The sequence below is a fragment of the Onychostoma macrolepis genome, chromosome 14, assembly GCF_012432095.1.
Source record: "Onychostoma macrolepis isolate SWU-2019 chromosome 14, ASM1243209v1, whole genome shotgun sequence".
NCBI lineage: Eukaryota > Metazoa > Chordata > Actinopteri > Cypriniformes > Cyprinidae > Onychostoma > Onychostoma macrolepis.
In genome coordinates, this window is record NC_081168.1 from 15,371,362 (window position 1) to 15,383,648 (window position 12,287).

At 37.4% G+C, this 12,287-nt stretch overlaps 1 protein-coding gene across 5 annotated transcripts in view; it reads left to right on the forward strand.

Moving 5' to 3' along the window:
• The window catches only part of atp8a1 (ATPase phospholipid transporting 8A1), a 157,940-nt gene that overhangs the window by 43,550 nt on the left and 102,103 nt on the right, over positions 1-12,287 (forward strand). For all 5 annotated transcript variants that reach the window (XM_058797390.1, XM_058797389.1, XM_058797391.1 and 2 more), the window contains exons 4-6: positions 4,938-5,036; positions 11,030-11,075; positions 11,438-11,478. In XM_058797390.1, coding sequence (XP_058653373.1) covers positions 4,938-5,036; positions 11,030-11,075; positions 11,438-11,478 — 186 coding nt within the window. The remainder of the gene's footprint in view (positions 1-4,937; positions 5,037-11,029; positions 11,076-11,437; positions 11,479-12,287) is intronic.

Sequence of the window (12,287 nt, forward strand, 5' to 3'; positions counted from 1 at the left end):
ATTGTTGACATTTTTGCAGATTTATTAAAAAAGAAAAACTGAAATATCACATGGTCCTAAGTATTCAGACCCTTTGCTCAGTATTTAGTAGAAGCACCCTTTTGATCTAATACAGCCATGAGTCTTTTTGGGAAAGATGCAACAAGTTTTTCACACCTGGATTTGGGGATCCTCTGCCTTTCCTCCTTGCAGATCCTCTCCAGTTCTGTCAGGTTGGATGGTAAACGTTGGTGGACAGCCATTTTTAGGTCTCTCCAGAGATGCTCAATTGGGTTTAAGTCAGGGCTCTGGCTGGGCCATTCAAGAACAGTCACAGAGTTGTTGTGAAGCCACTGCTTCGTTATTTTAGCGGTGTGCTTAGGGTCATTGTCTTGTTGGAAGGTAAACCTTCGGCCCAGTCTGAGGTCCTGAGCACTCTGGAGAAGGTTTTCGTCCAGGATATCCCTGTACTTGGCCGCATTCATCTTTCCCTCGATTGCAACCAGTCGTCCTGTCCCTGCAGCTGAAAAACACCCCACAGCATGATGCTGCCACCACCATGCTTCACTGTTGGGACTGTATTGGACAGGTGATGAGCAGTGCCTGGTTTTCCACACATACCGCTTAGAATTAAGGCCAAAAAGTTCTATCTTGGTCTCATCAGACCAGAAAATCTTATTCAGGTGTTTTTTAGCAAACTCCATGCGGGCTTTCATGTGTCTTGCACTGAAGAGAGGCTTCCGTCGGGCCACTCTGCCATAAAGCCCCGACTGGTGGAGGGCTGCAGTGATGGTTGACTTTCTACAACTTTCTCCCGTCTCCCGACTGCATCTCTGGAGCTCAGCCACAGTGATCTTTGGGTTCTTCTTTACCTCTCTCACCAAGGCTCTTCTCCCCCGATAGCTCAGTTTGGCCGGACGGCCAGCTCTAGGAAGGGTTCTTTGACCTCATGATTCTCATTTGCTCTGACATGCACTGTGAGCTGTAAGGTCTTATATAGACAGGTGTGTGGCTTTCCTAATCAAGTCCAATCAGTATAATCAAACACAGCTGGACTCAAATGAAGGTGTAGAACCATCTCAAGGATGATCAGAAGAAATGGACAGCACCTGAGTTAAATATATAAGTGTCACAGCAAAGGGTCTGAATACTTAGGACCATGTGATATTTCAGTTTTTCTTTTTTAATAAATCTGCAAAAATGTCAACAATTCTGTGTTTTTCTGTCAATATGGGGTGCTGTGTGTACATTGAGGAAAAAAAATGAACTTTTAGCAAATGGCTGCAATATAACAAAGAGTGAAAAATTTAAGGGGGTCTGAATACTTTCCGTACCCACTGTATATCCCACTTCAGATGCAGCTTCTGTTTCTTCTGCATTGCAAAGATGAATTTTGTTGATACTGATTTCATTTGTTTGGTAACAGCCCAAATGTCTTATTATACTAATTGACTGATTAAATTTAACTAATTAAAACTTTTTAAATTTAAGTTTGAAAATGATATAAATTTTATATATATGTTAGTGGTGGGCCGTTATCGGCGTTAACGTGCTGCGTTAACGTGAGACTCTTATCGGGCGATTAAAAAAATATATCGCCGTTAATCTATTCTCAAAGTTGGGTTGGGAGCTGGGTCTATACTACGCAAGCTATGAAGACTTTCACCTCGATATTTTAGCGCGGATGTATACCTAGCGAATTGCACTGTAGGGGCGAGCAGGTCTTGAACCTGTGTGTATATGTGCTAACATGGTTGCAGCTATAAAGCCGCCGGGTTTGCTTCAGGGAAAATTTATTTTTAAGAAGCTTCCCAATGGAAATCGGCAAGTCATTTCTGTCTCTACGTTACATGGTCGCGCTCTCTGTATCGCGTTCCGCCCCGGTTCGCACACACACACACACACACAAACAAACGTAAGCGCACACACAAGTGAGCACACTCCCACTCCTATTTGTAAATATTAAGCCGCAAAACGTCTATTTAAATATGACTTCTGTGTGTCTCTGTGTTAATGTATGGCGCAGATGCACGGGTTTGTTCACTACTCATACAGAAGCGCGCGACGCTTGCGGCGATATTAACGTCTGTCGTCTCACTATGAACATCTCCAGAACTGCTCTGAGAGTCACTTCATGAGTATTCGAGCGTTTCATTTGAGAAAAACTATCCTCACGGCGACCCGTCAAAATAAAAGTTCGCTTTCACTTGAAGACATTGGGCAGAACGTAATAGGCTACTACTACTAAAACTATTAAAACCTTATCTTTAAGGAATAATCATACAATGTCTTCAATATTATTATCAATTTTAAATTCTTGATGACTGCTAGTTGTTTACTACTAGTAGTAAACTTATTCTGATCTAGTTGGCAGAATTCAAATGAGCCATTTTAATCTAGATTTAAAAAATTAATCTATGCCCACCACTAATATATATATATATATATATATATATATATAGTAAATATTCGCATTTTATCTTTAGGTTTACTATAAAATAATTGTATTTGTATTTAATTCTAACTTTTTATTTTAAAATATAATAGTATTATCACACTTTATTTTGTTCATTATTTCATTTAAAAAGAAAAATCTAAATAAACTAAATGTGTTTTGTATAACTACGATAAGTGTACTGTACCGTACCACTCAGTGGAAACGAGCCATTACTGACTGTTGAAAAATTAAAGGGATAGTTCACCCAAAAATGTTTGTCATTAATTACTCGCTCTCGTGTCGTTCCAAACCCATTAGACTTTCGTTCATCTTCAAAACACAAATTAAGATATTTTGATTAAATTCGAGAGCTTTCTGACTTTGCATAGATAGCAATGCAGCTAAAATTTTCTCAGGCCCAGAAAGGTAACAAGGACATTGTTAAAATAGGCCATGTAATATCAGTGGTTCAACCATAAATTTACGAAGCTACGAGAATACTTTTTGTGCGCAAAGAGAACAAAAATAAAGACTTTATTCAACAATTCTTCTGCGTCAGTGCCCTCCGCCATTCACAAAAGTACCACAACACGTGTGAATTTCTCTGCTTGTAAACAAGGCATGAATGTCATGAGGGTGAGTTATTAATGACAAAATTTTATTTTTTTAGTGAAATATGCCTTTAATTGCTAGTTACCTGAATTACAACATGTCTGTTTAGATGGCACATCCATTTAAAGGTAATTATATTGCTCCTTGAGTACTGAAGTTTCAAAGGTTTGGAGTCTTTTGAAAGAAATGAATGCTTTTTAAACTAAGGATGGATTAAATTGATCAAAATGGGCAGTGAAGACATTAATGTTACAAAAGATTTCTATTTCCAATAAATGCTGTTCTTTTGAACTTTATTCATCAAAGTATCCTGGAAAATGTATCATGGTTTCCACAAAAATGTTAAGCAGCATAACGGTTTTCAACAATATTAATAAGACATGAATTCTGAAGGATCATTTGACGCCGAAGACTGAAGGAATGGCAGTTGAAAATTCAGCTTTGCCATCACAGGAATAAATTATATTTGATTAATGTTAAAATAGAAATAGTCATTTTAAATTACAATAATATTCCACAGTATTTCTGTCTTTGTTCAAATAAATGCAGCCTTTGTGAGCTTAAGAGGCTTCTTTCAGAAATATTTAAAAAATCTTACTGACTCCAAACTTTTGAACAGTTGTGTATTGTATATATTGGTTTTGAAACCTAAACAGATTTTGGCTGCAACTGCTTCAGCAACTGTGTAATTACCAGACGCTGCAGTCACCGAGAGCTCCAGAGTGCTATAAACATGCTGTTCTTTTAGAGACAGGAGGTATGATGAATCCACCATCGAGCAACCTGGCATGACCCTGTGGATGCGTTGCACATTAAATTAGAGCCTCTGTTTTAATGTAGCTCAATCGATGACTGGGGGAAGAGAGATGAAGAAAGAAAAGAAACTGTGAGTTACAAGAGGAAAACCGAGGGAGTCAGGTGGCTTCGAAGCACAGGTTCTGTGTATCTTCATTACACCGCTGTCAATGCAGTGACCTTGAAATGCACAGGCATGTTGTGAATGAGAAAAACAGGAGGGATGGGTTTGCTGAGGCAACAAGGGGGCCAAGGCGACCATCTGATTTTTATAGATGCTGTTTCATTTAAAACCGCTCAAAAACTGCTTCTGGACATGCCATCATAATCAACAAAATATTTTGATCCTGACACCTAGGTTCCACGATGATCGACTGCTCTGGTTTTCTACGCCACTGTGGTCTGGTTGTGAGCGTACTCTCCTGTTTAAGTGAAACGTAACACAGAAGGGAAAGTGTTGGCATCAGGTTAAAAGGAATCTGTTTCAGGTTTCCAATTGTATGTCTTTGCATTGTTGGCCTCTGTCTGAACCTGTCACAGCTCTGACACTTTATCTGATAGGGACACGTTCCAAAGACGATCCACTTCTTGATATTATGTAAGCTCTGTGAGTTTTGCCAGAATCAGGAGAGAAACTGTAGAAGTTTAATCAAGTTCTAATGGTGTGAATTATATATAAGCTTGAGGGCACTTTCCCAACTGCCTAACCAGCCTAGACCAGTCTGAAAATTTATGCTAGTCTAAGCTGATCTCTTCAGCAGGGTAGACAGATATGTCACATGGTGACTTCTAAACATCCATCAGAGTCGCTGCTGCTGCCATGCTGATGGTTATTGCCATTCCCTTAGGTTGCTTGCTTGACCTCCTGGTGATAAATACTAACACCACCAGGGACGTAGACCCTCAGGCTGTGTTATGATTGCTGGGAAACAAAATGGAGCAGTTTATCATTCCCCCCTGAGTGTTTTTCATGAGGTCATACATTTAAATTCTCTGCTGGACTTTAATTAGTGTTTGTATGCATGCCCTGTAGGTGAAGAGGTTAGTGTGCCGTTTGGATGTTCATGTTTTGATTTTGCTCATGTGGCCATTTTTTTTTTCTTTTTTTCAACAGCAAATCCCTGATGTGTCACCAACAGGGAGGTGGACAACGCTGGTGCCGTTACTCTTCATTCTGGTGGTGGCAGCAGTGAAGGAGTTTATAGAAGACCTGGTGAGAGCATTCAATTATATTTGTGATTTTAGTTAAGTAGCTTACTGAATAAATTAGTGTTGCACAATATACCAGTACTAAAAAGGTATTGCAATACCCTGCTTTTAAAAATGGTATGATTCCTCATTATACTAGTACTGGTACTTTAAAAATGTGTTTTATTAAGAGCCATATTTCCTGAGTTGCGTCCACAGGCGACAGCAGGACAGTGTGCGTGCAGCACTCTGCGGCATGAACACTGGCCTTGCCACACTTTATATAACCTCACAGCGCAGGACTGTTTAAACATTTTAAGCCATTTAAGAGTGGATAAGAAACAGGCATGAATGAGAAAGTTAAGCGCGGGAGAAGATGTTAAAATGAGTTAAGCGCAATAAACCTTGAAAAAGAAATTGTGCGTTACTCACACACCCAATGTGCATGCACTGAAAGCACATCGAGAAAGCGCGTGATTGCAAATTCAGATCTCTTTCACATGTTATTGCACTTCTACAGTCAAATACGCACACAATTACATTAGAATGGTCATTTCGTCTTATGATTTAAGTGAATGTAAAAAGATGAGAAAGAAAACGTGTGTATCAATAAATTGGATCCGCAGCTCTTAAAGTGACAGCAGCCTAACATTCTTGCTGCTGTCTGTATCTATAATGTTAATTAAACAACAAAAGAAAAATCACTCGCTGATCTTGACTAACTTTAGTAGCTTTAATAAGGATCAATGTATTTAATTCATAGTTAAGACTATGCAGTACTATATTTTTACATTTTAGTTACTTTATTCAATTTCTGTAACTCTTGCTTTTATACTGCTGTCAAATAGACCTACTTGGACTAAAACACTGTTTATTTAATTTGTGTCTTTGTTTTATTGTATTTATCCTTTTGTTTGGTTCTAGCCTCTATATTATTATTATTATTATTATTATTATTAATAATCTTTTAATTCCATCTTTTAACAACCGTCTAATTTGGCTTTATCCTTTTAGCTAACTTACCAATGTTGCAAAGATATAAATACCTGTAGGCTCGGTACCTTAGTCCTGTGTAGTGACACTAGCATGTGATTTTTTTTATTTTTTTATTTATTTATTTATTTATTTATTTTAAAGAGGGATGAAATGCTTGAAAAGCAGGGCAGGCACACACTGGTCAAGTAAAATATTCATATTTTTAAATTAATAGATAAAATAACTATAAGCTCCATGTGAATCATCTACTATTCAATTACCTTTCCTGTTGTTTTATGTTTTTGGCGTAGTATCGGTTCAGTAGTAGTATCAAGAGATTTTAGACAAGTTAAAATTTTGGTATCGTGAGTGACAACACTAGAGTAAATGCATGTGAACTTTATGCAGATAGCTCACTTTTTCAGTGTAGCTTAATCACTTTATCATTGGCAGTTGGAATGATTTGGTTAATGAGTGGTTAATGAAGGAGAAACTGTGCACTTCTTGGTGTCTGGAGTGCAGTCGTGCTTGCTGTGGGTTTTATTCTCTCTTGCCCTTCACAGCTGTTATATTATCTGAGTCAGTTTTTAGGCTGCGTTCACGTTTACCTCTTTTACGCTTCCTGATAATTCAATCTCACTCTCTGGTGATCACGTACACGGCAGAATGCATATCACTCCCATTAGCCAACACTTTTTTTCCTGACCTGAACTATCGTCTTATTTGCCATGTAAATGAATTCCAAGACCTTTTTTACATAGAAATTTACATAGAGGAGTGAACACTGAGATAAAACCACCAGCCCAAGTGGATCCACCATAGTGCTGTGACCCTGAAATCAGAGCCTGCTCTCCTGGATCCCTCTGGACAGCCATCCGATCACATCACGCTGGATGCTGTGGTTGGAATGACCGGCTCAGCACTTTATATGGGTTTCTGATGTGTGAGAGGTCAAAACTAGCTCTGGATGTGAAGGTCATATGATAAATTCACCTCCCCGCTGTCATGTACTGCTCTGCTGTGAGTGTAGGTCACATGGCCTTTGCTTTCATAAGGCGAGAGAAAGGCTTCTCTTGCTACTTTGAGTGCTAGCTTTTGTTTGTTAGACTTGGATGGCTTGTTTTTGTATTTAAAGAAATAGTTTACCAGAAAAATAACTCCTTTAATTAACTTTCTCAAACTCATGTTGTTCCAAACCTCAAGGACTGGCTCTTGAACACAAAAGAAGATATTTTGCTGTGAATTTAGTTTTTTAAACTGGGGGGGAATTCCCCCCTTACATGGGTCACATGGGAGGGTGATGAATTGACATCGGGGCTAAATTAATCGTCTTCATTTATTTATGTCTACAAATTTTAATGTATGGTTTTTAAAACAGCTTAGCAAGTTTTGATGCTCTCCTCCAAATTGACATTAGGAACTGTTTTAAAACTATTTATGAATGCCTTTCAGAATCAGTGTATTTCATATATTCCAGTTCAATTACTTCTTACAGTTTTTTTTTTTTTTTTTTTTTTTAATTCTTTTTTAAATTTTTATTTTATTTTATACAAAACACATGATCTCCTTCAAACTGACATTAAGAACTCAACTAATATATGTCACTTAATGTTTCATTATTTTGAGTTGCTTTCAGTTTTATGCCTTCTGAATGAAGGAATGTCTCAGCTTTCTAAGATATGGGCTAATTATTTTTTTCTAATGTTTAATCAAAAATTACGATCAAAAATTAGCCATCCCATTACAGGGTGATATTTGACTCCTTAAAGTGATTTACAGGGGAATTTTATTTTTATGGCATTTTTCTAACTTTATTAAAAGTATGTCATCTTTTTTGTTAAATTTTTAAAAATACATATTTATAAGCTTTTAAAATTTCTAATTAGAATAAGACTAATAAGATATCAATCAAATTAATCAGTATTAACAAAATTAATTTGTACAGAGGTGGAGCAGAAAAACACAAAAGTGGCTTGTAGGTGTATTTTCAGACGTTTAATGAGCCTCAGAGTTGGTATGAGTGCAATTAAATTTATAAATTCATGTTGAGATTAATATTTTAAATATACAATTTGAATAGGTTATAGAAATATTAAATTATTTGAATAACTGAAAGATACGTCAAAATTTAAACAAACTGCCAGCAGGTGGCGACAAGTCACTGGTTTGATCACTGAATCATTCATTAAATTGATTCGTTCGAACAGCTGATTCATTCAGTAATCAAGGAAGTGACTGTCTTTATAAATGGGTAATTGAATCATTGACTCACTAGATTCGTTTAAAAACGCCTGTTCATTCATAAAGGAGACGCCGCTGTGTTTTAATGGAGATGCGCAGCGGCTCAGCTGTGGCTATGATTCAAACTATTTTCATCGAGGAAATAGAGCAAAATCAGGCAACAGTGTTATAGTCAGACAATGTAAGTCACTTAATATTAACTTCTTGTTTACTGAACTGTTGTATTAAATCAATATCACATTTACAAATTCCCTACCTAATCATTAAATCGGTCACTCTCCTTAGTTCATCGCGATCTCACAAAGTTCCATTATAATCAACGAAGCTCTCTACACTGCATAATGAATCTCTTATTTACATTGTGTCTACTTTCTTCGTTTATGAAAGGATTCATGAGATATGTCTGTGACATTACTCAACTCTGCAAATCTAAAATAAATATTTTTTTCATAGTCGCACGCAGTAGTTTTCAGTCGCATTTGCGTGCGGCTCAGAATATAAGAGCGCGTCACACAGCCTTGTGTGAATAAGATCAGAGCGACGCAGGCCGCGGAGAGCACGCCGATGCTGCAGGACTCAGCCACAGTCAGAGAACACCGGTGCAGCGCTGTTTGTGGAATTAAATTCTAAATTATAGACGGACTGTTTGAACCGGTGATTTCTTTTTTCGCTGCTGTGGATGTATTTCATAATTTGATCTGAGATTAAGCAAATATTGTGCAGGAATTTCTCGCATTATAAAAGTTAAATTTGCGGGAATGGTTTAAATTATGCGCAATCCCGCGCCGAAGTTCAAAGCATTATGAATGTCTTTACTGTCACTTAAATCATTTTAATGCATCCTTGCTGAATAAAAATATTAATATTTAAAAAAAAATTTAAATCTTACTGACCCCAAACATTTGAACAGTTGTGTGGTTTAGAATCACACTTTTTGTTTGTTGCGTTCTTACTGTGTCTTCATATACGAGTTTCAAAAGAAGCCAGCAGGCTCTGTATAATCCATAACTCGTCATAATCCGGCATCTCTAACAAAGACCGAGTCTAACAAAGAGGTGACGCGCCAGTGCTTTCCACACAGTGGCCTGCTTATCAGCTGCACCCCACTGTACTCCACTAATCCTTCTGGGATTTGGTGCTGCATCTTACCACAAGCCCAAACCACTGTCTCCTCTTCCCTTTGGGGCCCTCTTGTATTGTTAAATATCCTCTTGCTCCCATGTTCACTGCAGACAAGCCATCAGTTAGATTAGATGCGTAATCAAATCATCACTTCCCTCCGCAGAGCCTGATCTATGCTCCATGTTGAGCTGAAGGAAAATGTGAGGGAAATGGAAACAGAGGAGATAGGAGAGAGTAAGGAGAAAGAGAGAGAATGAGTTATCCAACACTGCACCAGAGCTGATTTGGATGATAAATGGGATCTGAGACCAGTCTAACTTTTTCCTTCCCCTGCAGAGGTCATGTGACATGGGCTGCTCAGTAATCTCTCCAGTAATATGAACGTTGCTGTTTGTCACAGTTAATGTTATTTTAATATAATATCAGTTTTTGAGAGATGGGGAGGAAGGGAAGTAAAATATAGAAAGGCTGTCTGCAATTATTTATCTATGCATTTATTTATTTATTTATTTTTTGATGCGGAGTATATACAGAAAGCAACAGAGATTTTTTAACTGTGTATTATATTTTGATAAATTGTCTCTATATAAACAAATTTCATTTGGACATTTTCTTAGTAGTCAGTAGTAGCTTTACACTAAACTTTGTCAGAGAAGGTTTTGGAAACAAAGGAATGGCTTCATTTTATAGAAATGATCTGCATTTACGTAACTGGCGCTCGTGGAACTTTAAAGGGATAGTTCACCCAAAAATGAAAATTCTGTCATTTACTCACCCTGAAGTAGTTCCAAACCTGTATGAATGTCTTTGTTCTGCTGAACACAAAGGAAGATATTCTGAAGAATGTGGGAAACAGAGCAGTTCTGGGGCACCATTGACTTCCATGGTATTCCATGGTATTTTTTTTTCCTACTATGGAAGTCAATGGTGCCCCAAAACAGCCTGGTTACAAACTTTCTTAAAAATATCTTCCTTTGTGTTCGGCAGAACAAAGAAATTCATACAGGTTTGGAAATACTTGAGGGTGAGTAAATGATGACAGAATTTTCATTTTTGGGTGAACTATCCCTTTAAGCATAATACCATCATTTTAACTTATTCAGGTTTCTCTCATGTTGTCTTCCTAACAGCATAAACCAGTCGTCCTGCTTCATCCAGTTTACCAGTGTTAACCAGGAGGATAATTAGGCAGTCAGACAGCATTGGAGGCAAGAGCACAAATGTATATGTAGAGCTTTCAGAGGCTAATCAGTGTTTTCAGATCACTCTGGCTCATTCACATTCGCTCTCTGAGATAGAAAAGCTCAAAGTGGTTCTCGATTAGAGCAGATCAAACGGCTCTTGTAATCTGGGACAGAAAAGAGTGCTTCAATGGACACAGATCTCTCCACTTCTTGATTAGCAGTTTTATTGATCACTAAACATGTAAAACATCACTCTTTCTCTCTCTATAAAGAATGTTTGTTTTATCTTCTAAGAGTTTTAGTCTTTTCTAAATACTTTGTGTTGAATGCATGCTGTATTTATATGTCTGTAATAATTATGTGTGGATATCTGTCCTATATTCTTTTATAGTGCAGAAGAAAGTAATAAAATCTATAAAATGAAGTCTGTCCATCTAAAAGTATTAGAAGCTTTGATTTGGCTCATTTGATTAATAACTTTTTCTTTTTTTCTCAGAAACGCCATAATGCTGATAGTGTTGTTAACAAGAAAGAGACACAAGGTAAGACATTTGTTTGCTCAACGTTTGTCTTTAAATACCCCATACATCTGCCTAATTAGAGCAGTTTTCCTCCCTGTTTTGGAGTATTTTCTATTGAAACAGTTTATGTGGGACGTAAATGACAACAAATGACAACCCTTCTAATGAGAAATTAGATTGGCCAAAAAATTTGACACAGACATACAGGATGAGTCAGCATTTAGTAATTAGAAATGTTCATCTCTTTTTCCTACAAGAAGACGACAGTCAACTTAAAGTGTGTGTGTGTATAAATGCATGTTTATATCATCTGTGTTAGGGATCTTTTTTTTTTTACTTTTCTTTTATGGTGATCTTTCTTTCTCTTTCTCTCTCTTTTGTAGTATTGAGGAACGGCGCTTGGGAGATTGTACATTGGGAGAAGGTACTGCAGCAGATGGTGTTTCTCATGCCACTTGCCTCACTGAGTTCCAGCTTGAAAATTAGTTGACATACTCTTAGAAACAAAGTGAGAAATGAGTATGCATATAAAGCTGCCCGATGGTGTAAACCAGAGCAGGTTTGGTTTGAAAACAGATACTTTGGTGTTTTCTGAAAAGGGTACTTCCCTCTCTGCTCTTTTTCTTTTGTTCATCTTGAGCTAAAGAGTCGAGAATCCAGGAGTAGACTCTAACCAGGCCACAGCTTACGTGCGGTCTCTATAGAGATCCTAATGTAGCCAGACACAGAGCAGCTTTTCAATGTGTTAATAGAGAGTCAAGCTAATTACCCTGACAGAAACGCACAGTCCATAATTATAAGGTGAAAGCAAAAGGAAATGGCTGGAGATATAATTACCTGAGGACTGGCCATTCATTACTGTTTGCTATATTAGTGCACATCTATGAGAGTGCATTAACTTGTGCCCTGGTGACCTCACTGTGGCACAGAATAGAATGTGATGTCAGCTATGACTGCTTACAGTTGTTTCATTTTAGTATAATATTTTTTGAAGCTGCAATTCTGCTAAGTGCTGCTAGAATGGACAGTGAAGTACAATTTGATTCTGCTTCAGCTCATTAAACCTAGTTTTATTTTTATTGCCATCTCATCAATATTCAGTTTTGTGGAGCCAGGCTTCTTGTCGGCCATCCTTTTATTAAGCTACACTGTGACACACTTTGAATTACAGTGCAAAGTATGAATAATGTATTTTTAATATAGGCCTACTTCTAAATCGTATATCAACTCATG